Below are 27478 nucleotides of genomic sequence, written 5' to 3'. Positions count from 1 at the left end.
CTGTCTATAGCTATAGGACGGCTGCTTTGTCTTTAAGGTCTTGTTGTTAGCTTTGAAACAGCACCCAGAGATGATGTGAGCATCAGAAGTGTGATGAACTCAGGTTTAGACCAACGACTCTTAAAGCTCTGGTTGATGTGTGGAGTCTTTGGGAGTCTGACCCCAGCAGAGCTCTCCGTGTAGCTGCTGCCTGTGAAGCGTTGGTGGTGATCTGGTTATAGCACCTGAACAACGGCTCCACAAGGACTCTGTTGGACATCTGCTCGGAGACTTCTGCATCGTGGACCGTCAGTAAAGACTTCTCCTTTATGATGTGTTTAGTGCCAAATGTTCTGAGGGTGTAAAGGACCAGCTGTGAGGGTCAGAGTCCTGTCTGCAGCCTGACGCTACGACGAGGCGCTAACCTAAAGTGAGGAGCAAAGTCTTCATCAACCGGATGACTTTCAGTCTGTATCTGTGACCCCCCCCCCCCCCCCCCACCCCAGACCATATCTATCTCTGGTTCTCCTCTCGGTCCCTGGAGACACCAGGGGATGATCAGTCAGTATTTAATCTGTGACTCAGGGTTGGGCTGCTTCTGTTGTCTCCGAGCCTCCGCTGAGAGGAGGACGCTTCAGATCTGTCCAGTGGCGTCAGAGAGAGGCTTTCTTCTCCTCTACAGGCTGCAGAGGTCCCTCCACAGGTTCACCTTCTGCAATCACAGGATCAGTTAGATTTCAGTGGTGTTTCTCTAGTCGTGACTGTGGTGTTGCATTACATTTCACTCTGCAGGCAGTCAGTGCTGCTCTGTGAGGGGCTCTGACAGCTGAAACTATAACAGAGAAACGAGTCACTGCTTCCTCCCTCTCCTTTAAACAGCAGAGAGAGGTTCTGTGAGATTTCGTGCACAGGTGAGTTGATTCTTCATCAGGAGTTTGTTTTTTACACGACTCCATTAGAGAAGGCGCCTGCAGGTCAGACGCAGGACAGCAGAAGATCTCTCTGGAGACCATAAAGCTTTCCCTTCCTTCGCTCATTATACACACCTGTCTCTAAGCCGTGAATCACACACACACACACACATCCAGCAGGTGGTGGACAGATTGAAGCAGAGTGAATGATCCTGAATGGATTTGATCCGGAGGAAACCTGCAGGGGATTCAATTGTTAGAGAGTTTGAAGATCGGTCCGGATGTTATTTTGTGAGCAGCTCTGCACTGCTTTATACCACCGCTAAGCTAAAGGCGGCTAATGTTGGGCTATAAAGGAACTACAGCACGGTCACATGACTTCACGTCACCACCGCTAAGCTAAAGGCGGCTAATGTTGGGCTATAAAGGAACTACAGCACGGTCACATGACTTCACCTCACCACCGCTAAGCTAAAGGAGGCTAATGTTGGGCTATAGAGGAACTACAGCACGGTCACATGACTTCACCTCACCACCGCTAAGCTAAAGGAGGCTAATGTTGGGCTATAGAGGAACTACAGCACGGTCACATGACTTCACGTCACCACCGCTAAGCTAAAGGCGGCTAATGTTGGGCTATAAAGGAACTACAGCACGGTCACATGACTTCACCTCACCACCGCTAAGCTAAAGGAGGCTAATGTTGGGCTATAGAGGAACTCATGGCAGAGATTAGGACTCATTCCTGCACCAATCCTCCGACAGTCAGAATAAAGGGCAGATTTGTTGCTGTTTGAACATCTGTCTCCTTTCTAAAGTCGAATTCTCTCTCCCCATCACAGACTCGCCCCATTTCTTCATAGTGTTTCATTACACCTTTAAATCTGTTCGCTAAACCCCGGATGTGCCTCTGTGTTTGTTTTCCACAGCAGTGATGATGTTTTCATTAGACCCTCTAAAGCTGGTAAGCCCTCCGAGCCTCGGGAGGATACATGTTATTTTACCAGACGTCTATAAATCTGTGTTTATGTATCCGTGTTGTGAGGCTCTGACGGCAAACACCGACATATGGTCAGGATAACACTCCTCATCAATTCCACTGCTGTCAGGTGTGTGTGTGTGTGTGTGTGTGTGTGTGTGTGTGTGTGTGTGTGTGTGTGTGTGTGTGTGTGTGTGTGTGTGTGTGTGTGTGTGTGTGTGTGTGTGTGTGTGTGTGTGTGTGGCACAGTACAGGTGTTGGTTGTGTGTGTGAGATAGAGAGCCACTAAAACTGATTCATATGGAGATCTCCAGATACCATACTCTCATTCTTTACTCCAGGAAGAGCAATTTAAAAATATTCCTTTACAAATAGACGTGCAGTTGGACTCCGACTTAAAGACACAATTTGAGATGTACTTCCTCTCTGGTCTCTAAATAACAACAACAGCAAAAGCAGTGTTTCTCCCTGGGTGCTGTGCAGCGATCGGGACCTGACACACACTTTGATTTATTACATATTTCTCTGAGTAACAAAGATGTTTTGGGATAAAAACAACCATCTGCAGAAATGATGCATGCCTGTGGGTGACATCACTGAGGGTCTCCGCCTCTCATCTGCAGGTCACTGATCAGATGAAGCTCAGCTCACCTGGGCCAGGTGTGCTGCTACTTCAGCTCCTGTTGGGCTCTAGTCTCCCTCTCAATCCTGGCTGCCTCGACAAACAGATGTTGGTTTGCTTTGTTTACAACACAACAACGTTGCCACATTGTTGTGTTGTAAACAGGGCACAAACACACACAAACACACACACAAGCACACACACAAACACACACACACACAAACACACACACACACACACACACACACAAACACACACACACACACACAAACACACACACACACACACACACACACACACAAACACACACACACACACAAACACACACACACACACAAACACACACACACACACACACACACACAAACACACACACACAGCAATCAGGAGTATTTGGAGGATGAATGATGGATGAATGAGTGAATGAATGAATGGATGGATGGGTGGATGAATGAATGGATGGATGGATGGATGAATGAGTGAGTGAATGGATGAATGGATGGATGAGTGAATGGATGGATGAGTGAGTGAATGGATGAATGGATGGATGGATGGATGGATGGATGAATGAGTGAGTGAATGGATGAATGAATGGATGGATGAGTGAGTGAATGGATGGATGGATGGATGGATGAATGAGTGAATGAATGAATGGATGGATGAGTGGATGAATGAATGGATGGATGAGTGAATGAATGGATGAGTGAATGGATGGATGAATGGATGGATGGATGGGTGGATGAGTGAGTGAATGGATGAGTGAATGGATGGATGAATGGATGGGTGGATGGATGGATGGATGAATGAGTGAGTGAATGGATGGATGAATGGATGGATGAATGAATGGATGGATGAATGGATGAATGAGTGAATGATGGATGAATGAGTGGATGAATGAATGAATGGATGGATGAGTGGATGAATGAATGGATGGATGGATGGATGAGTGAATGAATGGATGAGTGAATGGATGGATGAATGGATGGATGGATGGATGGATGAGTGAGTGAATGGATGAGTGAATGGATGGATGGATGGATGAGTGGATGAATGAATGGATGGATGAGTGAGTGAATGGATGAGTGAATGATGATGAATGGATGAATGAGTGAATGGATGAATGGATGAATGAGTGAATGAATGAATGGATGGATGAGTGGATGAATGAATGGATGGATGAGTGGATGAATGAATGGATGGATGACCTCCCGACCAGAAGCCGTTGAGCTGTTTCCTCCCTAACACTGTGATGCATTGACTGAATTAGCTGCCTCTAATGAGGTCGTTACTTGGTCAATTAATGCCTTCATTAGCAAACGTTTCTTTGCTATGTGCTCCTGGGGGGTGGAAATATTGACACTGTGAACCCTGTGTGTTATTAAGCACCAATGGGATCCCTGCGAGGGTGTATCAGGTAGTCAGGGAGGTAATGACACACTGGAGGAACAGACAGGGGGACAAGCAGGACGTTTGCTTCAATTTCAATATCAGTTGAGGTGTCGAAGTCATGCTTTCTCCAAAGACTCCAGCAAACAACAGCCTGAGCCACAGAAGCCACAGAACCATACTGCTAAACCCACTATCTCTCAAAGTGGACGTAGGCTGTGTTCGGTTGAAGGAGTCCCTCTTAAAACAGGCTGTAGGGGTCTCCTATTTTGTAAGTGCTGAAGATGTGCGGTTAACGATATGAGAGGAAGACGAGGTGTAGCAGCTCCTTCTGGGAATCACTTATTGCTCCTTTAAATGATGGCTTTGAAAGAGTGTAGAACGTCTGTCTGAGGTTCAGCTTCCTAAAACTGATCCACTGTAATACCTGACTGTAGACAAGTAGGTCATGCAAACAGCATGCAGAACATACAGCGCTTGTTCTGAGTTATACAAACACACACACACACACACACACACACACACACACACTAATAGAAAGAAAATAAGTTACGCAGTGGGCACCACAGCAGGGCCCAGGAAGTGGACTGGGACCCCTCCAAGTAGCAATCCACACTTCATATTCTAGGTCTGTTCTGGAAGTGAACCAGCAGACATCCTCCCATTTCTACTGTGAATCATAGTCATTTACAACAGGTTATTTTAGAGATACATGTTATATGTATGTTACACATATACATATAAATAGACACACACATATAAACAAACACACATACACACACACACACACACACACACACACACACACACACAGTTATAGAAAGAAAACAAGTACAGCGTTTACCAGCAGACGTCACCCTCCAGACTCTTCCTATTACAAACTTTTATTTCATTTACATCCAGTTATTTACTCTTTTTTTTCTGAATTACACACACACACACACACACACACACACACACACACACACACACACACACACACACACACACACACACACACACACACACACACACACACACACACACACACACACACACACAGTAAGAGAACAAGTCCTTTGGTGTCCAGGAATCAGTGTCTCATCCGGTCTTTTCCCACTTGGACCTTTAATCTGCCGTTCACAAACCCCGCCGCAGCTCCAGAACAAAGCGCCTCACATTTCCTCCACTCTTCTCTCCTCTCGCCGGTGCTGGTTCGGACTGGGATCAGTCTGCAGGGCGGCAGGAGACGGGGTGTAATCTGGGCTGTGATAGCTGAGGAGTCACTGAGGGCAGAGTCATTGTGGCGCCGCCGTGTGAACCAGCTATCTCTGAGAAACACGCCGAGCCGCACGACATTTAAACAGCCAGGATGGGGTGTGTGTGTGTGTGTGTGTGTGTGTGTGTGTGTGTGTGTGTGTGTGTGTGTGTGTGTGTGTGTGTGTGTGTGTGTGTGTGTGTGTGTGTGTGTGTGTTAGAGAGCGATACTGAGGGCCTGGAGCTCTTCCACTCAGCAGTCAAGTGTTTCATTGCAGCTCTTGGCGCCGCACTGTGAATGAACGCTGAGTATTCAGAGCCGCGGGATCAATATGTGTTTTTTGCGGACTGGAGATGAATGAACGAGCTGCCATTTGGGTTATGATTGCTTAACGGGTTCTGGGCAGCAGAGGGAAGCCTTGGCAGGGAGGAGGAGGAAGAGAGAGGAAGAGGAGAAAGGACAAGTCAGAGGCTGGCAGGAGGAGAAAGCTCAGAGGATAAAGCAGCTTCTCTTTCTTTACAACAAAGCTGAACCACTGAGAGCACAAGAGACGCTCACTGCCTCCATAGAATCACTCCTCCAGCTCTATAGAGGTGAGGCGTTTGTGGTCCTTCCTCCAGCTCTATAGGGGTGAGGTGTTTGTGGTCCTTCCTCCAGCTCTATAGAGGTGAGGCGTTTGTGGTCCTTCCTCCAGCTCTATAGGGGTGAGGTGTTTGTGGTCCTTCCTCCAGCTCTATAGAGGTGAGGCGTTTGTGGTCCTTCCTCCAGCTCTATAGGGGTGAGGTGTTTGTGGTCCTTCCTCCAGCTCTATAGAGGTGAGGCGTTTGTGGTCCTTCCTCCAGCTCTATAGGGGTGAGGTGTTTGTGGTCCTTCCTCCAGCTCTATAGAGGTGAGGCGTTTGTGGTCCTCCTCCAGCTCTTTAGAGGTGAGGCGTTTGTGGTCCTTCCTCCAGCTCTATAGAGGTGAGGTGTTTGTGGTCCTTCCTCCAGCTCTATAGAGGTGAGGCGTTTGTGGTCCTTCCTCCAGCTCTATAGAGGTGAGGTGTTTGTGGTCCTTCCTCCAGCTCTATAGAGGTGAGCGTTTGTGGTCCTTCCTCCAGCTCTATAGGGGTGAGGCGTTTGTGGTCCTTCCTCCAGCTCTATAGGGGTGAGGTGTTTGTGGTCCTTCCTCCAGCTCTATAGAGATGAGGTGTTTGTGGTCCTTCCTCCAGCTCTATAGAGGTGAGGCGTTTGTGGTCCTTCCTCCAGCTCTATAGAGGTGAGGCGTTTGTGGTCCTTCCTCCAGCTCTATAGAGGTGAGGCGTTTGTGGTCCTCCCCCCAGCTCTTTAGAGGTGAGGCGTTTGTGGTCCTTCCTCCAGCTCTATAGAGGTGAACAGTAGTGACCCAGGAGGGACAGAATCCAGTAGACTGGAGTCCAGCTGTGTTGGCAAACAGTCCACCGGATCTTATTTACCGGACTGTGTTTAAACATGTGATAGATAGCATAAAGAGTGGAGACTTCAGGAGCTAAACGAGGATGAAGCTCGGGTCTGTAATGTTTAGATAGGTCCTGAATCCCTGTTGACGTCAGAGTCTCCATGCATCCATCAGCTGCCAGTTCAACCACAGCCTCCTCCAGTACCCCGTAAATCTGTGACCCAGCAGCCCAGTAGCTCTGAGGCAGAAATACGAGCGGAGATCTGAGGGGAGATCAAACGGCTTTGTCTGGTCCTCAAACGCACCGCCATCCATCACAGAGTCTATCAGCCGCAGAGAGTTACACACCAGCTGTTCTTTTTGCATCTCGTTGGAAGAACTTCAGCCGGTCCTCGAACTGCAGATTGTTCCTCAGAGTTCACGGGTGTTCGGACAGAATATCTCAGAGAAGACATCCGTGTTTTTCCTTATTCTGGAGGTCTCTTTTGTGTTGTTCAGCATGGTCTTGTGCTCATTTTGCATGGAACATTTCAGCTCTGTTTGTTGTTGTTGTTGTTGTTGTTGTTGTTGTTGTTGTGTATCTCTTTGGCCCCTTTGTGGGAAAGTGGTGTCTCTTTGCGGTTCTTTTGTTCCATTTCTGAGACATTCATCGTCCATTTCAAGTTGTTTTTGATCCCCTCGTGGTGGTTTCTGCGTCACGTTGCTTGACCTCCTGCCTGTTTGTGTTTTATCTCTTCATGGTTACTTGAACATTTAGCATTCGTTCCCTTCACCCTGTTTCACTTATCCTCCACGTCTGTGAGCCGTGAGGAGAATTAAACTGAGGGGAGGTTTTCAGCAAGCATTGCATATTTTATCTAGACGCACGATGAGAGTAAACTTATGTCCTTTAACACGTGCACACCCAGAAGTGTCTGCAATTCCAACGACAGTTTGTGCTCGTTCCAATTAAAGCCTGATGATGTCATCAGTCAGAACGGCTCTGATCGAAATGTTCATCTCTAGTGGAATGATGCCGGACCGTCAGGGGAGGACATCCTCATTGGATCGGCTGCTCGCTCATCACCTGAGACTGTGAGGAGTTTCACCTGGTCTCACCCCCTTCACATCCCTCCTGTCCTTCATTCTGAGACGCTGTCCTCATCTTCATCTTCCTCACCTGTTCCCCCCATCTCCTGTTTCGGCGACAGGGAGGTGAGGATGTAGGACAAATGAAGGAACAGCATCAGATTAAACCGGACTACTCAGAGACCATGCATAATGCAGCGCAGAGAGTGTGTGTGTGTGTGTGCGCAATGCATATCATCAGACCTCATGCAGGGATCAGAGCGAAGACCAGATACAGTAGAATGTATATAATCACACACACACACACACACACACACACACACACACACACACACAAACGAAGAAGAGGGAGGAGAGAGGAAGAGGAAGGGAGAGAGGAAGAGGAAAACGACTCAGTCAGGAGAGGGACTTTAGTGTGAGTCTCAGTCTGCATGCAGATGTTTTACAAATATAGTAATTATTACAATGTCCACACATCTGGTAACACACACACACACACACACACACACACACACACACACACACACACACACACACACACACACACACACACACACACACACACACACACAGTGAGTCAGAGGCTGCCCTCCTCGTCAGCAGGCTGGGAGAATAACAGCATGTTGATGAATGCCTGCGCCTACGTGTGTGTATTTCAGTATGATTGTGTTTCTGTGCCCAAATGTCAGGCTGTGTGTGTGTGTGTGTGTGTGTGTGTGTGTGTGTGTGTGTGTGTGTGTGTGTGTGTGTGTGTGTGTGTGTGTGTGTGTGTGTGTGTGTGTGTGTGTGTGTGTGTGTAATGGAATCAGTGATTGCTTTACACTGAGCTGTAATTAAGTGTAATTAGGAAACAGGAAATAGTCAGTACCTCGTCAGTTCTCGAGTAAAGACACGTTGATGACCGCTCTCAGTTTGTTGTTGATATACTTCTATACTTATATATGCTGTCTCTGGATGGTCTGCTGGGTGTCTCCTGTTATATCTGTGAGAGTGAATGCCCGCACAGCTCCCACTCAGTGACGTCCGGACGCCATATGTCCACTCAGTTCAGAGATCATCTCGTCACACGGCGCCAGATGTGGCTCATTAGAGGGATCAGAGACAACAGAGGATCAGGGCCACATGAAGGAGTGAGAAAAGTGAGAAAATAATCAAACTTTTTTTAAAGTCGACATTTAGAATAAAAGTCAGATGTTTTAAGGTAAGAATTGATAAAGTCTAACCATAGCAGGGTAAACAATCACCAATTGGGCGAAACCTAAAGCCTGTTGGATGGTAGCTAATGTAGAATCATCCCATCCCCTCAGAGGAGCTGAGGATCGTCTCTGATAAACTCACTGTGAATAAAGGAGCTGGAGCTGACAGGAAGAACTGAGACACCAGGGTTGGAGCGGGAAGTGGGAAAGGGACTGGGCTTCATGAGGTGAATCTTCCAGCTCTTGAAACGTCTTTCCAGCTCTTCTGCACTCAGACCCACGCTCCGACCCCGTGACAAACACACATGTGAAGATGAAAGGCCACAGCACCTGAGCGGCTGTCACCCATCACACACACAAACACACTCATTTAATAGACATCAGCATTCAGCAGAATGTCAATAACTTCAAGTCCTCTGCTCTGAAGCACAAATGTCAGATGGAAATGTCAATAAGCGTGTTCGGAGCTTCACCCCCGCTCTGTCTTAGTCTCTTTCTGAGTGTCTGCTCTTTATTCTGCTCGGGTGCAGAGAAGCTTCTTGAATCTATTGTAGATCTCTCTGTCGCATTGTCATCCCCTCCTCCTCCCTTTCCTTGTTCCTCAGTCACTGAGGTTCTTCTTCTGCTGTCACAACTGGGGTGCAACCTCTATAACGACATCCCCCTATAACGACATCCCTCTATAACGACATCCCTCTATAACGACATCCCTCTATAACGACATCCCCCTATAACGACATCCCCCTATAACGACATCCCCCTATAACGACATCCCTCTATAACGACATCCCTCTATAACGACATCCCTCTATAACGACATCCCCCTATAACGACATCCCCCTATAACGACATCCCCCTATAACGACATCCCTCTATAACGACATCCCCCTACAACGACATCCCTATTACGACATCCCTCTATAACGACATCCCCCTATAACGACATCCCTCTATAACGACATCCCTCTATAACGACATCCCTATAACGACATCCCTCTATAACGACATCCCTCTATAACGACATCCCCCTATAACGACATCCCCCTATAACGACATCCCTCTATAACGACATCCCTCTATAACGACATCCCTATTACGACATCCCTCTATAACGACATCCCCCTATAACGACATCCCTCTATAACGACATCCCTCTATAACGACATCCCTATAACGACATCCCCCTATAACGACATGCCTCTATAACGACATCCCTCTATAACGACATCCCTATAACGACATCCCCCTATAACGACATGCCTCTATAACGACATCCCTCTATAACGACATCCCTCTATAACGACATCCCTCTATAACGACATCCCCCTATAACGACATGCCTCTATAACGACATCCCTCTATAACGACATCCCTCTATAACGACATCCCTCTATAACGACATGCCTCTATAACGACATCCCTCTATAACGACATCCCTCTATAACGACATCCCTCTATAACGACATCCCTCTATAACGACATCCCTCTATAACGACATCCCTATAACGACATCCCCCTATAACGACATGCCTCTATAACGACAACCCTCTATAACGACATCCCTCTATAACAACATCCCTCTATAACGACATCCCTCTATAACGACATCCCTCTATAACGACATCCCTCTATAACGACAACCCTCTATAACGACATCCCTATAACGACATCCCCCTATAACGACATGCCTCTATAACGACATCCCTCTATAACGACATCCCCCTATAACGACATCCCTCTATAACGACATCCCTCTATAACGACATCCCCCTATAACGACATCCCCCTATAACGACATGCCTCTATAACGACATCCCCTATAACGACATCCCTCTATAACGACATCCCCCTATAACGACATCCCCTATAACGACATCCCTCTATAACGACATCCCTCTATAACGACATCCCCTATAACGACATCCCTATAACGACATCCCTCTATAACGACATCCCTCTATAACGACATCCCCCTATAACGACATCCTATAACGACATCCCTCTATAACGACATCCCCCTATAACGACATCCCCTATAACGACATCCCTCTATAACGACATCCCTCTATAACGACATCCCCCTATAACGACATCCCTATAACGACATCCCTCTATAACGACATCCCTCTATAACGACATCCCACTATAACGACATCCCTATTACGACATCCCACTATAAGACATCCCCTATAACGACATCCCTATAACGACATCCCTCTATAACGACATCCCTCTATAACGACATCCCCTCTATAACGACATCCCCTATTACGACATCCCTATAACGACATCCCCTATAACGACATCCCTATACGACATCCCTCTATAACGACATCCCTCTATAACGACATCCCTCTATAACGACATCCCTATAACGACATCCCTCTATAACGACATCCCCTATAACGACAATCCCTCTATAACGACATCCCTCTATAACGACATCCCCTATAACGACATCCCTCTATAACGACATCCCCTATAACGACATCCCCTATAACGACATCCCTCTATAACGACATCCCTCTATAACGACATCCCTCTATAACGACATCCCCCTATAACGACATCCCTCTATAACGACATCCCTCTATAACGACATCCCTCTATAATGACAACCCTCTATAACGACATCTCTCTATAACGACATCCCTCTATAACGACAACCCTCTATAACGACATCCCTCTATAACGACATCTCTCTATAACGACATCCCTCTATAATGACAACCCTCTATAACGACATGCCTCTATAACGACATCCCTCTATAATGACATCCCTCTATAACGACATCCCCCTATAACGACATCCCTCTATAACGACATCCCTCTATAACGACAACCCTCTATAACGACATCCCTCTATAACGACATCCCTCTATAACGACATCCCTCTATAACGACATCCCTCTATAACGACATCCCTCTATAACGACATCCCTCTATAACGACATCCCTCTATAACGACATAACTTTAGTACCACCATTCCGACTACAGTCTACCCAGGCATGTCGGGGCATCGTCTTTCTGTCAGTTTTGTTTGTCTTGTTAACAAATACTTTTTGAACATATTCAGTTTAATTTCTATAATATAAAACAGCCTGTTGTTGTAATGGATGCACTGACTGGTTGGCACTCCATTTCATTGTTGTCCGATCGCCCTGCATCCGATCTGCAAGGGAGTCGCTCAAAGAAAGTTAAAGCTATGCAAGCCATCGAGGATTGCATAGCTCGAGGCTAATGTTGGGCTATAAAGGAACTACAGCACGGTCACATGACTTCACGTCACCACCGCTAAGCTAAAGGAGGCTAATGTTGGGCTATAAAGGAACTACAGCACGGTCACATGACTTCACGTCACCACCGCTAAGCTAAAGGAGGCTAATGTTGGGCTATAGAGGAACTACAGCACGGTCACATGACTTCACCTCACCACCGCTAAGCTAAAGGAGGCTAATGTTGGGCTATAGAGGAACTACAGCACGGTCACATGACTTCACCTCACCACCGCTAAGCTAAAGGAGGCTAATGTTGGGTGTGATGATGTTTAGTTTAGGACTCAGTATCCACCTCATACCAACACACCTTTCTTTATGTAACTTCTTCATCCGATATGTCCCCAGCCCTCTTAGCCCCCAGTGCCTCCCTCGCCTCCATCACTTCTCTCTCCCATCTCCATCTGTCTGCGATCGATGGCGCTTTATATCTGTCTCCGTCCTCCTCAGGTCATGTTTCTCTCTGGCTCGCCCTCCCTCTCTTTGTGTCTCGGATCAATGTGGGTTTATCTGTCGTCACATCGCAGGGTGTGTTTTATTGAAGCTGTCAGGCTGCTGACCTTTCCCTGTCCGGAGGAGAGAGGGATGGCAGGTATGATGGAGGGAGGGGTGGGGGGGGGGTTGGGGGGGGGTGACCACGTCGCTTATGAGTCTAATCCGTCAGAAGGCCGGACACACTGCGCCTTTATTTATCCTCCTGTCACTCACTGATGTTTGTGTGTTTCCACTCTTTGTTTTGGACCAAACAACACAGGAGCATCTCCCCTCCCAACCTCCAGAGGTGTGTTGGTCTCTGGTGAAGTCAAGGTGATGAACTAGGATCAGCAACCATCATCTTAAAGGAGCTGTATTCCTCTTGCTGTGGGGCTCCCTCTCCTGCAGTGTGTTCTTTAGATGTTAGTGCATATGAATGGTCTGCAGAGGCCAGAATCCTTCTGTTTCTCCCCCCTTTATTGGACTCCTTTATTACTTCCACATTACATTACACTCTCCCTCCTATTGGCTAGCGCTTCAACACATTGTGTGTGATAGGCTAAGGGGCATCTCTGAACATTTGACCAATCAGAGCGGCTCTGGTTTCAGACAGAGGGTGAAAATGAAGGCATGCAGGAGGAAAATAGGTTTTGTTATTGTTGTATAAACACAGCTGATCCTCCGAATAACGGTCTGATAGTGAGTAGAGTAGTACAGTAATGTGTGTGTGTGTGTGTGTGTGTGTGTGTGTGTGTGTGTGTGTGTGTGTGTGTGTGTGTGTGTGTGTGTGTGTGTGTGTGTGTGTGTGTGTGTGTGTGTGTGTGTGTGTGTGTGTGTGCGTGCGCGTGTGCGTGTGTGTCTGCAGGAGACAGACCCTGAGTCCAGGTTGGTGTCACTTCCTGTCAGTCTCTCGCTGCGACCCGGAGAGAGACAGGAAGAGACAAACAGATTAGCTCCGGTGTGTGACTCATGGTGGAGACATGTGGACATGTGGAGAGACATGTGACAGACAGATAGACATGCTACAGGTGGACAGAGAGACATGTGACAGACAGATAGACATGCTACAGGTGGACAGAGAGACATGTGACAGACAGAGAGACATGCTACAGGTGGACAGAGAGACATGCTACAGGTGGACGGAGAGACATGTGACAGACAGATACACATGCTACAGGAGGACAGAGAGACATGTGACAGACAGAGAGACACGTTAGAGGAGGACAGAGAGACATAACTCCAGATATCGAGGGCTCAACACGCCGGCCTGCACCTCAAGACGGTTCCTATCTCTCGCTGCGATCCGGAGAGAGACAGGAAGAGACAAACAGATTAGCTCCGGTGTGTGACTCATGGTGGAGACATGTGGACATGTGGAGAGACATGTGACAGACAGATAGACATGCTACAGGTGGACAGAGAGACATGTGACAGACAGATAGACATGCTACAGGTGGACAGAGAGACATGTGACAGACAGAGAGACATGCTACAAGTGGACAGAGAGACATGCTACAGGTGGACGGAGAGACATGTGACAGACAGATACACATGCTACAGGAGGACAGAGAGACATGTGACAGACAGAGAGACACGTTAGAGGAGGACAGAGAGACATAACTCCAGATATCGAGGGCTCAACACGCCGGCCTGCACCTCAAGACGGTTCCTATCTCTCGCTGCGATCCGGAGAGAGACAGGAAGAGACAAACAGATTAGCTCCGGTGTGTGACTCATGGTGGAGACATGTGGACATGTGGAGAGACATGTGACAGACAGATAGACATGCTACAGGTGGACAGAGAGACATGTGACAGACAGATAGACATGCTACAGGTGGACAGAGAGACATGTGACAGACAGAGAGACATGCTACAAGTGGACAGAGAGACATGCTACAGGTGGACGGAGAGACATGTGACAGACAGATACACATGCTACAGGAGGACAGAGAGACATGTGACAGACAGAGAGACACGTTAGAGGAGGACAGAGAGACATAACTCCAGATATCGAGGGCTCAACACGCCGGCCTGCACCTCAAGACGGTTCCTATCTGCTGCATTTGGGTTTATAATCTGCCCAGCAACACAGATCCTCAAACACACCCTGCAGCAGACTCACTTTACCCTCCCTGTCCATGGACTCACACCATGGGTAACTCCTGTCACTGATCGGTGCTCTGCTGCATGCTCGCCCTGAACCTCACTGACGGCTCTGATGCTCGGAGACAGAGCGGAGACACGTGCAGGACGCAGCCAGTGGACTGGGTTTTGGCAGATCGTCCACTCAGCTGTTCTGCAGGACGCTCTTTGATGGATTGCTTTTCACTTCAGATCTCAGGAGCACAGAGAAGACTTTCAATTAGAGCCGGGAACTCGTTAGGGAAGCTTCAGGAAAAACTGCAGCAGCCAGCAGAGGAACAGGAAGCAGGAAGCAGGAAAAGAAAGGGTGTGTGTGTGTGTGTGTGTGTGTGTGTGTGTGTGTGTGTGTGTGTGTGTGTGTGTGCGTGCGTGCGTGCGTGCGTGCATGCGTGCGTGTGTGTGTGCGTGTGTGCGTGCGCAGCAGGTTGAAGATTAGTCTGCTTCCCTGAGCTTTTACTGTGTTTTCTTGCCGTAGGCTTCTATCCAAGACTCAGCAAAACACTACCCCAAACTGTGTGTGCATGTGTGTGTGTGTATGTGTGTGTGTGTGTGTGTGTGTGTGTGTGTGTGTGTGTGTGTGTGTGTGTGTGTGTGTGTGTGTGTGTGTGTGTGTGTGTGTGTGTGTGTGTGTGTGTGTGTGTGTGTGTGTGTGTGTGTGTGTGTGTGTGTGTTTCTCCCCCAGCTTCACTAACACCTGGTGTGCAGTTTCTAACTCATTGGAGGATTTAATAAGAACCAAGCGACTCAGGTTCGGTTGCTCTGACTGTCCAGCCGTCTGAGGGTGTCTGAGGGTTTGAAGAAGACCCAGAGCTTCCAGTGATTTATCACAGAAGCATCACCACAGTCTGGACTGTAAAGATGACGGAGGCAGTGTGACGGAGGTTAAACTGGAAGTCCTTCTCCAGCTCTTCCTGTAGGCTGAGAGCAGGTTGTGAGAGGACTCAGTAAAACTGAACGAGGTCTTGCTGAGACTCCAACACCTCAGGAAGCCTCCGGTCATAAAGAGATAAGTGATTGTGTTTGCCAAAGCTGCTCCTAAAGTCCTAAAGACCTTCTGTGATTCATTCTCTTTGATATATGAAAACCACTTAGCACCCCCGCTGTAATGGGCGGTGGATTGACGGGGCCTTCAGCGAGGGTTTAACCTTCGTCCGCTCTGATCCCGTCCATCACGCCGCCGCAGATCAGGAGGCTAATTGAAGGAATATCTGGAGCAGGGATTCACAAATGTAAGACTTTCTCCCAGAAGTTCCTGAGGGATAGACTTTCATTTCTTTTCTGGCCATTAGTGGAGACCTTGATAGACAGAGATCAAATAATCCCTGACCTCTCACACACTCAGAGTAATTACAACCACACTCACTCTGCGCCGTGTCAAACTCATTCTGCTCCAACATGGAAATCTCCCTCATTATTCACCTTTAGCTCTGAGCCTCCACACGGCTGTATAATGTGCTGGTTCTTCTGGTCTTACTGTGCACAGCGTGTCCAGCTTTCCCTTTACCTGACGCCGTTCATGAGGAGGAGTCTTAGTTTGTGGTTCTCTTAATTACTGCAAAGTGTACGGACGAGAGCAGAGATATAAGTAGAGATGTCTCAGCGTTAACAACCTCCTCTGTGTCTCACAGCTCATTCATCAGGGGAAGAGTTAGTGAGCCGCACCGCCCCCCTCCCCTCATTTTAAATCTCCACAGGAGGGATTTATGTTTGTTTTTAATTGCTCCTCATTTTTAGCCGTGGTTGTTTACTTACTAGTTTAATTATTATGTCTTCACTCTTGATAAAAGGCATACTAACTAAACAGTGACACAGCAGGGAGATCAAGGCTCTGCTTTTAGACCTCCTCTTGTTAATCCTCAGCTGGAACCCAGACTGGTGTTATTGGAGAATCACTAACAAACATCAGAACACACACAGAGCATTTCTGGATTATTTAAAACACATTTCCAGCTCATTACAAGATCTCATTTATCTGACTATACCAACAAGTCTAACCAATCAAATGTTCCCTGGCTCTGTTGGCAGATTTCTTATCTTGTGCTAGAGAACACAGCTAGTTTTTATTATTCTTTACTTGATTTTGAAGCAGACTTTTCTCCAGGGTAGCTCGGAGAATCTCCCCGCAGTGGGACCAGTAAAGGAGATCTGATTCTGAGCGAACCCATCCATCTTCCTCCTTCCTAACTCCTCTTCCTCCTCCTCCCCAGATCCCTCAGGTCAGCTACGCCTCCACGGCTCCGGAGCTGAGCGACGACCGGCGTTACGACTTCTTCTCGCGTGTGGTGCCTCCGGACAGCTTCCAGGCTCAGGCCATGGTGGACATCGTGAAGGCCATGGGCTGGAACTACGTCTCCACGCTGGCCTCGGAGGGGAGCTACGGGGAGAAGGGGGTGGACGCCTTCATGCAGCTCTCCAGAGAATCAGGTGAGACCCCCCTTTCATCATTCTCTCTGGAGCTTTGGTATAGAACTGGTGGATGGTCCGGGTTAGGGTCAGGGTTCACAACTCAAGAACATGTGGGTTCCATGTGTTCCTAATGTCAAGTACAAGATTACATTTGGGGACAAAACAGATTAGATGTAAGCTGTTTGAAGAGTATTAATAAGGAGTGATGGTACCTAAAAGTCTAGGGAACCTTGGGTTAGGGTTGGATTAGATGATGCGGTTTATATATTTTGTATCCTGTTCAGCCTTCATGTGTGACTTCACTGAGGCTCCGAGTCTACCATCAGTCGATGCAGTTTACTCGCTTTTAAGTCATTTTTCTTGGAGAGCAAATTGGTACTGTAGCTTGAAAAGATGCGTCAGTCTGACCCTCTGAAGCAGGCCGGTAGGCTCTGTGTGTTTCCTGATGTAAAGTGTAATATACGCACTCATCTGAGGCTGAAGCAGATCAGATGTGAGCTGTTTGAGGAGAGTTAATGAGGTACACAGTGGTGTTGATTGCTCCCTGAATAATCTGGGTGACATTTGCAGCGATCTGACTCTCAGTGAGGAAGTGTCCTGACATTTATGTGCGTCGGTTTTTAGAGGATTATTAAAGGACAGCGCACAGAGGACGCCACACAGATTTTAACTGTGCTAACTCCAAACAGCTGGCAATATTTCCACACGGATAAGACCCCGAGCATTGATCTGTGCAGCTTTTTGAAGCTTGATTTGATCAAATGAACGGCACAGCGGTCCTTCTTGATGTCACCCCCGAGAACCCTCAGCACTATTTATCCTCCTGCAGCTCCGTCTGGAAGCTGTTCAGGACATATCCTAAAATCTGAGGCCTGATAAATCTACTTACAAGACAACATAAAGTTCATGCAGTGTGCAGATTATTTGCAGAGCTGATGCATTTATTTAATAGATAGATAAATGAGGGTTTATAAGGTTGTTTAATCACTATTGGATAAATGTCCAAAACTCAGATGGTCGGCTCACTCAGACAGAGTTAGTTTAAGGACCATCAGAAGACAGAGGGTGATAAGTCCAGAGGAGTTCAACCAATCACAGAGTCCGTCTAAATGGAGATAGAGGGTTCCTCCACAAAGCTCAGCATCCATCCATCTTATCCAGTCGGGTTTAAAAAACTGACCTCTGGATGGAATCAGCCACCAGAAGCAGACCTAACACCTCTCTGCTCTGCCGGGTTGATTCCCTGGAGGAGATGGTGCCATATACGGTGTTGGGGTTACATGTCAGTCTATTTATCCATGACCCCCCCCCATCGAGTATCTGTGCAGTACGTATAAGAAATCCTTAGGTCTTCTTCGACTCAATCCTCATTAAACCACTTTTAAAAATGTAACATCATTGTGTATTTTCAAAACCCTCGGAGATGAATAACCTGTACTCTCAGCCTGAGGGTGTTTCATTAATATAAAGCCCTGATTCTGAGGTTACTGCACATTACGTGGAGGGAAAGACATGTGTTTGAAATTCTCTCATTGCACAAGTACAGATGCATGCAGAGCAATGCTAGGAGGCACACAGCGTCAAACCTCTCATAATGCTATATTTGTAATAAGAAGTCGCCACTTGAAAGAAGTAGAAAGAGTAGGGTGGTTAAATAAATATATGTGGTGTTTGTGTGTTGGTCCCTGAAGGCATCATCTCCCTGGTCCAATATGACTTCACGTCTCCACCGCTAAGCTAAAGGAGGCTAATGTTGGGCTATAAAACCAAAAACACCTTCAAGAAACCATTGACCTCCAGACCATGGGACAGGAAGTCACTACGCTGAGTGTTTTCTGGCAGTGTGACATTAAAAATGCAGCATGTTTCAGGGACTGAGGAGCCGACAGAGATTAGGTAATTAACGATAAATGCATCATAGTACTTTACAGAGACTCTGGTCATTGTGCACAGAGTGTAATTGCTCCTTAATCCTCTTATTTCTGATGCTATCAATCCGGGATACGTACTTGGCTTTCTGACTGCTCAGCTGATAGATGTCTGTGTGTGTGTGTGTGTGTGTGTGTGTGTGTGTGTGTGTGTGTGTGTGTGTGTGTGTGTGTGTGTGTGTGTGTGTGTGTGTGTGTGTGTTCAGCAGATTTGGGAGTTATCCAGCGTGTATTGATTGCGGGAGTTTTTCTTCTGTACGACCACATATAAAGTCTTGCACACACACACACACACACACACACACACACACACACACACACACACACACACACACACACACACACAAAGCGGCAGACATATAATTAGACAGCATTCGTTTCCAACGAGGCGTTGAAGATAGGACACACACACCCACACACTGAGGCGGGAATGAGGAAACTTCCAGAGTGATTAGTCAGGTGTTGGCAGACTGATTAGCGCTTTCTCTCTTATCTAAAGTTTTTCTCCGGCTTCTTTGAAAACTTCTGTTCATTCGGCTCAGACAAACCGGGTTCTTCCTCAGCAGAATCTGAAGGGAAGTCTGGAACACACACACACTCAGAAACCTCTCATTCAGGAGGAGCCGTCTCTCCTCTGTGTTTGTCTCTGATTGATCTCCTGATTGTGACTGAACTCAGAAACTCTTCTGACCTCTGGTTTGATTCATTAACACTTTGTTAGGACAGTGTTTCTGTCCCCAAACACTAAATTACCCATGAGCCTCAGCAGCCATTGCCCTGGGAAAACAGCAGGGATAGAAAGGAACATGTGCTTTTGCTGAACCACAGCTATGATGAACGTTCTACATCTCAAAGTCCCACTATTTTCACATTATTGTAACTCCATCTTCATGAGGCCCTAATCATATTTTCAAAGCTCTCAATTTTTTTTACATTTTCTGACTATTTTTTCAAAATACTCACTTTACTCAAATATCTCAAAAGTGGAAATTGTTTTTAAAAAATGAAAATTCTCAGAAAAAAAGAAAATGAGAAAAATGTCAGATTTCTTAAAAAGAAGCAAAAAGTCAGAAATGTGAAAAAAAACAACAACTCTGGATTTTCAGAAATAAAGTCAAATTGTGAAGAAAAAAAGTGAAATGTGGTCAGGTATCTGAAAACAATGGGATTGAAAGGAACGGAGTGTACTGAACCACAGCTATGATGTTCTGTGAGTCATATTTATAACCCAGCACTGCTCCTAGCACTAGGATGGGTTAAATCTCACTGTGTGCTCTGCTGTGTGCATGTATGTGACAAATAAAGAGGGTTTCATCCTCCCATTCTTTCTATCAGGAGTAAAATAAGGGACCTTTAAAAATGTGAAACACTGTTTTTCTTTATGAATAAAAAGGTGGTAAAGAAACCACCCAGTGAAAACAATCCCCTTCATATCTTGATCATCGATTGATAAACCCGTTATGAACCGAGAAGAGATAAAAGTCTTTATCCAGAATCTATATTTGCTAAGATTTCTCTTTTTATCTGATATAAAGTGCTCCAAATCCAATGAATAATATCAATAAAAGTGAACGAGACGTGAGCTCTTAGTGCCTTCTATTCTCTGCTACACAAACACATAAACCCGCACGGTGTTTACTGCCGGAGACACAGCTGCTCCTCTTCTCTCAGGAGCGTCATGTGAGGCCGGGAGCATTTCATTCATTCAGATCGTCGTAAAAGTCTCAGGTCGATACCCGGCTGTGTTAGGATGGAAGTGTGTGTGAGTCCTGATGTAGGCAACTTAATGGACACAATCCAGCTGAATCCTGCAGGAGACACAGCTTCTCTCAGAGAGGACAGACTCTGTTTCAGTTCCACATCATTCACATGAGACACTGTCACCTTAAAGCACAGTAAACATCACATATAAAGACAACAGAGTAAACGACAACAGGAAGCTTCACAGAGGATTTGAAATCAACTTTTCAGAACTTTATTATGGTGTTAGTAAATCCTCTGGATGTAGTGTGTGATATTTCTCACCCCAGTACATACTTTGACTTCCTCACAGCCCATGAATTCACCTTGCCCTTCAGCCGGTAGCAGTCCATCATCTTTGTTTCTCAGCTTGGACTCGTTTATCCTCAGCAGTCGGAGCTCTCTCCAAAACAAACGTCCCTCGGTGTGTCTGGACGGTCAGTAGCAGCTTCGCCCCGGAGGTTGGTCTGATGTAGCTTATTACTCTGCAGCTGCTCTGTCCAGACAGGAGCCTCAGGACGCCGCCTTATTATCTCTGAATCAGCAGGATGGGGACGGAGCACTGCCAGATATTTGCTTTCCATTCCTTCAGAGAGTGCTGACTGGGCTGTAAACCGTGTGAGGAGCGGCAGCCGATCAGGACGGTGTGGGAGCGGGGGGAGTCTCTCAGATATCTGAAAACACGAACCAGCAGACTGAAATCAAACTTCTTCCATTGTTTTACATGAGCGGTCCTCACAGTGTCAGGTTTTAATTGAGCGGTCCTCACAGTGTCAGGTTTTAATTGAGCGGTCCTCACAGTGTCAGGTTTTAATTGAGCGGTCCTCACAGAGTCAGGGTTTACATGAGCGGTCCTCACATAGACAGGCTTTACATGAGCGGTCCTCACAGAGTCAGGTTTTAATTGAGCAGTCCTCACAGAGTCAGGGTTTACATGAGCAGTCCTCACAGAGTCAGGGTTTACATGAGCGGTCCTCACATAGACAGGCTTTACATGAGCGGTCCTCACAGAGTCAGGTTTTAATTGAGCAGTCCTCACAGAGTCAGGGTTTACATAAGCGGTCCTTACAGAGTCAGGGTTTACATGAGCGGTCCTTACAGAGTCAGGGTTTACATGAGCGGTCCTTACAGAGTCAGGGTTTACATGAGCTGTCCTCACAGTGTCAGGTTTTAATTGAGCAGTCCTCACAGAGTCAGGGTTTACATGAGCGGTCCTCACAGAGTCAGGGTTTACATGAGCTGTCCTCACATAGTCAGGGTTTACTTGAGCAGTCCTCACAGAGTCAGGGTTTACATGAGCGGTCCTCACAGTGTCAGGTTTTAATTGAGCGGTCCTCACATTGTCAGGTTTTAATTGAGCGGTCCTCACAGAGTCAGGGTTTACATGAGCGGTCCTCACATAGACAGGCTTTACATGAGCGGTCCTCACAGAGTCAGGTTTTAATTGAGCAGTCCTCACAGAGTCAGGTTTTAATTGAGCAGTCCTCACAGAGTCAGGGTTTACATGAGCAGTCCTCACAGAGTCAGGGTTTACATGAGCGGTCCTCACATAGACAGGCTTTACATGAGCGGTCCTCACAGAGTCAGGTTTTAATTGAGCAGTCCTCACAGAGTCAGGGTTTACATAAGCGGTCCTTACAGAGTCAGGGTTTATATGAGCGGTCCTTACAGAGTCAGGGTTTACATGAGCGGTCCTTACAGAGTCAGGGTTTACATGAGCTGTCCTCACAGTGTCAGGTTTTAATTGAGCAGTCCTCACAGAGTCAGGGTTTACATGAGCTGTCCTCACATAGTCAGGGTTTACTTGAGCAGTCCTCACAGAGTCAGGGTTTACATGAGCGGTCCTCACAGTGTCAGGTTTTAATTGAGCAGTCCTCACAGAGTCAGGGTTTACATGAGCTGTCCTCACAGAGTCAGGGTTTACATGAGCGGTCCTCATAGAGTCAGGGTTTACATGAGCGGTCCTCACAGAGTCAGGGTTTACATGAGTGGTCCTCACAGAGTCAGGTTTTAATTGAGCGGTCCTCACAGAGTCAGGGTTTACATGAGCGGTCCTCACAGAGTCACGGTTTACATGAGCGGTCCTCACAGAGTCAGGGTTTACATGAGCAGTCCTCACAGAGTCACGGTTTACATGAGCGGTCCTCACAGAGTCAGGGTTTACTTGAGCGGTCCTCACAGAGTCAGGGTTTACATGAGCGGTCCTCACAGTGTCAGGGTTTACTTGAGCGGTCCTCACAGAGTCAGGGTTTACATGAGCGGTCCTCACAGTGTCAGGTTTTAATTGAGCAGTCCTCACAGAGTCAGGGTTTACATGAGCTGTCCTCACATAGTCAGGGTTTACTTGAGCAGTCCTCACAGAGTCAGGGTTTACATGAGCGGTCCTCACAGTGTCAGGTTTTAATTGAGCAGTCCTCACAGAGTCAGGGTTTACATGAGCGGTCCTCATAGAGTCAGGGTTTACATGAGCGGTCCTCATAGAGTCAGGGTTTACATGAGCGGTCCTCACAGAGTCAGGGTTTACATGAGCGGTCCTCATAGAGTCAGGGTTTACATGAGCGGTCCTCACAGAGTCAGGGTTTACATGAGCTGTCCTCACAGAGTCAGGGTTTACATGAGCGGTCCTCATAGAGTCAGGGTTTACATGAGCGGTCCTCACAGAGTCAGGGTTTACATGAGTGGTCCTCACAGAGTCAGGTTTTAATTGAGCGGTCCTCACAGAGTCAGGGTTTACATGAGCGGTCCTCACAGAGTCACGGTTTACATGAGCGGTCCTCACAGAGTCAGGGTTTACATGAGCGGTCCTCACAGAGTCAGGGTTTACTTGAGCGGTCCTCACAGAGTCAGGGTTTACATGAGCGGTCCTCACAGAGTCACGGTTTACATGAGCGGTCCTCACAGAGTCAGGGTTTACTTGAGCGGTCCTCACAGAGTCAGGGTTTACATGAGCGGTCCTCACAGAGTCACGGTTTACATGAGCGGTCCTCACAGAGTCACGGTTTACATGAGCGGTCCTCACAGAGTCACGGTTTACATGAGCGGTCCTCACAGAGTCAGGGTTTACTTGAGCGGTCCTCACAGAGTCAGGGTTTACATGAGCGGTCCTCACAGTGTCAGTGTTTACTTGAGCGGTCCTCACAGAGTCAGGGTTTACATGAGCGGTCCTCACAGAGTCACGGTTTACATGAGCGGTCCTCACAGAGTCACGGTTTACATGAGCGGTCCTCACAGAGTCAGGTTTTATATTCCTGACTTTTTTCAAAATTCTCACTTTTTTTAACAAATTCAGACGTTTTCCAATTTTTTGACTATATTTTCAATATTCTCAATTTTTTTTCTCCAAAATCTCAAAGGAAAAATGTATGTTCTGAGAAAGAAATTGAAAATATATCAGTCTAAATCACAGGATGAAAAGAAGTCAAACTAAGAGGAAAAATGCCACATAGTCAATTTTTGGGGATTTTGTTCTAGATGTCGAATTGGAACGAAATTTTAACTTGTTTATCAAAATTCTCACTTTTTTCTCCAAAATCCAAAAAAAAGGTATAATCAGCATTTTGTTTCATGCCTTATACATGAGCAAGGTCAACGATCCCTGTGTGCGGAAAACAAATTCTAAGAAAAAGGTCATGTTCTGAGAAAAAGTCAGACAGAAGCAACTGGTTTGCACAGTGTGTTCCTGAAGCTTCCCTCTCCTCAGCTCTGCCTAATCCATCTTCTCTAAGCAGCCCCCCCCCTCACTGTGTTTATTTATATGTTCATTACCTGAGGAATATCTGAAGCCACACGTCACTGAATGCAGCCCATAACTCTGGTGTTAGATTAGCTGGTGTCCCTCAGCAGCCGTTTAATAGCCTCTGCTGCTCCATAAACTCCCCCTGATCCCGGAGGAACAGGAGCTTCCTTTTGAGTCCGGCAGCCGTGGAGTGATGAGCCGTCAGAGGAGATCCAGAGAGAAATCCGTCACAGAGGGAACAGACGGCCTGATGCTCAGCCTCCACTAACGTTCCCTCAGCTCTATCTCCGTCACATTCATCATCATTGATCTTCTACTAAAAATCCTTTGTGTCAAACAAACCCTTCTTTTTATGTAATGATCTCCAATCTTCAGTGGCCTGCAGGCGCCAACGTGCTACAGTGACCCAGACCTCCTCCATCAGGAACAGCTTCAGAGAGGAAGCAGATATAGAAACACAGATCCAAACTCATGCAGAAACATCTGCAGCAGCTCTTCAACACATGCAGAAACATCTGCAGCAGCTCTTCAACACATGCAGAAACATCTGCAGCAGCTCTTCAACACATGCAGCATCTAGAGAACATTCAGCAGAGGAAACATGAGCAGTTTACTAAAAGCTGCAGAAACCAAACACTGCAATACAAAACCGCTCCGGTCCCAGCTGTGTGCGTCACTCTTTAGTGTCCCCTGGTCTCCGTTGTGTTTGGAGCTTTGGAAGGTTTGTGGTTTTATATCTGCATGGTTCTGAAGCTGCAGCTCATTTCTCCTGATGGGAGAGTTTGCACCTGTTACCCAACAGATGTGTTTCTGCATTCGCTGAGCGATCACTTTTTGGACGTTTCTTCCCAGAGGAGCTTTGCAGGCTGCAGGATTAAGTCGAAGAAACGTCGATACTTCAAGGTGGAGTTTTCCTGAGCACTGACTTCATTTCTTTACATTTTAAGAAGCTCAACTCAATATCTGGCCCACATCAAGGACTCTGAGGGAGGAGGAAGACATATTGGTCTCAGACTCAAGAAAACGTTATCCACTGCAGGGGATTGGGGTTTTAAAAGTGTTGTTGTTTAGTTGAGTTTGTATTTAGTGACAGCACATTAAGCTTTCATATTTAAGGCGTACAGTAAGGGTTAGGATGCTTCTGAGTGTTTTAATTACACTGATGGATAAAGGGTCAGGGGTGACAGCATGCACAGACTCAGGAGGATGCTATCTGCAGGAGGTTCCAACGTGTGAGAGAAACACACACATTGACTCACAAGTAACGCCAGCTTCCCGTCACACACTTCATTAAAGTGAAGTCAGTGTCAGGTCATTAACGGGAAGCTGACTCACTCCGTGACTCATCGGACGGATTCAGGACTCCTGAGTTGTTCTCTCAGCAGTTGCTATCGTTTAAACCATTCTTTACTCTCTGTGTGTCTACATGTGTTCTGCGGGTCCAGAGCTCATACCGTCTCTCTGTATGTTGAGGCTTTGGACATTTGCTTCACCCTAGCATTGTACCGTGAACTCTGACCTTGTTGCTCGTATAGCCGCTGTTCACAATACTACTTAAATATCTACTTTTCTCATCCTTGAAATATCAGGAGTTCTCCCAAATATTACAACTTCCTTTCTGTATCCATGCAGTTCCTCTTCTTCCTCGATAAAGTGTCCTGTTCAGGCCTCACTCTGCCCCAGACTCAGGAGGCTGTTTAAACCTGCACACATTAATGCTACGCTAACCGTTGTTCAGAGAGATCCTCCTCCAGCGTCAGTCTGTGTTTTGACTGATCTCCATTTCTAAAAAACAAAGCCTTTAGACTGAAACACTGACCTTCACTGATGAGGCTTTCCTGGAAAACACTTTTAGAATCTGTCATGAACTATTATAAATGACGTGCAGCAGAACGAACCCTAAAAGTCAAATATATTAAGACTTATTCAGTATTCCCCACCGGACCTGTGTGCTGATGGTCTCTTTGACTCTAAATGTTTGGTAAAAATACAGACGCCATCATTCATCACTTAATTCAGTTAAATAAATGCCTTAACAATGGCGCTAAATTGGATTTAGGACTGCACCCTTCCCTAAATCTGGGACTAAAACTCACAGATTATTCATATTAATGAGTATTTCACACCAGAAATCTATTCTTCCCAGTGTGGTGTTGGCTTATAGTCACAGATGTGTTGGGGAGTGAGTTCTACAGGGAAGGGGAAGTGTCCCTCCACGTCCGTTGGAGCAGGTCTGTGAGGGGACGGGGAGCCAGTGGAGGTTCTACAGGACAGGGTGGTATGTAGGTTTGGGGGAGGAGACGGCGTCAGGATGAACTGGAGTTTATTCAGGAGTCCAGAGAGGAGGCTGTAGTCTAGTGTGGATGAGATGAAGGCATGACGAGGGTTTCTGCAGCAGAGAAGGAGAGGGATGTATTTCTGAGATGGAAGAAGGCAGTTCTGCAGATGTGCTTCATATCCAACACGACTCCAAGGTTGTGACGGAAGGAGACAGAGAGGGAAAACGTTTTGCTAAATCCTGTAAAACTTGGACCTAGTGTCTCTGAATCCCATCCTGCTGCTTCGTGTCATAAATATATAACATATGTTTCCACATTAACCTCATCAGTAACCTCATTCATCAGTTCATATTCCACAGACAACACAGTCATAACAGCTGATATTACTCTATCCATCACCCTGACACACACACACACACACACACACACACACACACACACACACACAGACTGAGCTTCATAAATAATGTAGTTGTTTTTCACAGTTTTTGTGTTAAATGGTGGGTCGTTCCCGTCAGTGAGATTAGGTTCACGCTTCATTTAATCTCTCACTGTTTCACTCTCTCCTGAAATAAATCACTTTCACATAAATCACAACGAGCACGTGTAGATAGGTCCAAATGTCTGAAATATACAGAAAACCACCAACACTTTGCTTTTCAATTATTCCTGTATTTCAGTTCATGCTGCTATTGGCTATT

General features: G+C 46.7%; 2 protein-coding genes across 3 annotated transcripts in view; both read left to right on the top strand.

The window, feature by feature from the left end:
- LOC134882942 (52 kDa repressor of the inhibitor of the protein kinase-like) overlaps nt 1-27478 on the top strand; it is a 439430-nt gene that overhangs the window by 215957 nt on the left and 195995 nt on the right. The window lies entirely within an intron of this gene.
- The window catches only part of grm7 (glutamate metabotropic receptor 7), a 149642-nt gene that overhangs the window by 43204 nt on the left and 78960 nt on the right, over nt 1-27478 (top strand). For both annotated transcript variants that reach the window (XM_063910830.1, XM_063910831.1), the window contains exon 2: nt 16896-17112. In XM_063910830.1, coding sequence (XP_063766900.1) covers nt 16896-17112 — 217 coding nt within the window. The remainder of the gene's footprint in view (nt 1-16895; nt 17113-27478) is intronic.

This window comes from Eleginops maclovinus, chromosome 20 (genome assembly GCF_036324505.1).
Source record: "Eleginops maclovinus isolate JMC-PN-2008 ecotype Puerto Natales chromosome 20, JC_Emac_rtc_rv5, whole genome shotgun sequence".
In the NCBI taxonomy this organism is placed as follows: Eukaryota; Metazoa; Chordata; class Actinopteri; order Perciformes; family Eleginopidae; genus Eleginops; species Eleginops maclovinus.
This window is presented reverse-complemented; position numbering and strand designations above follow the sequence as displayed.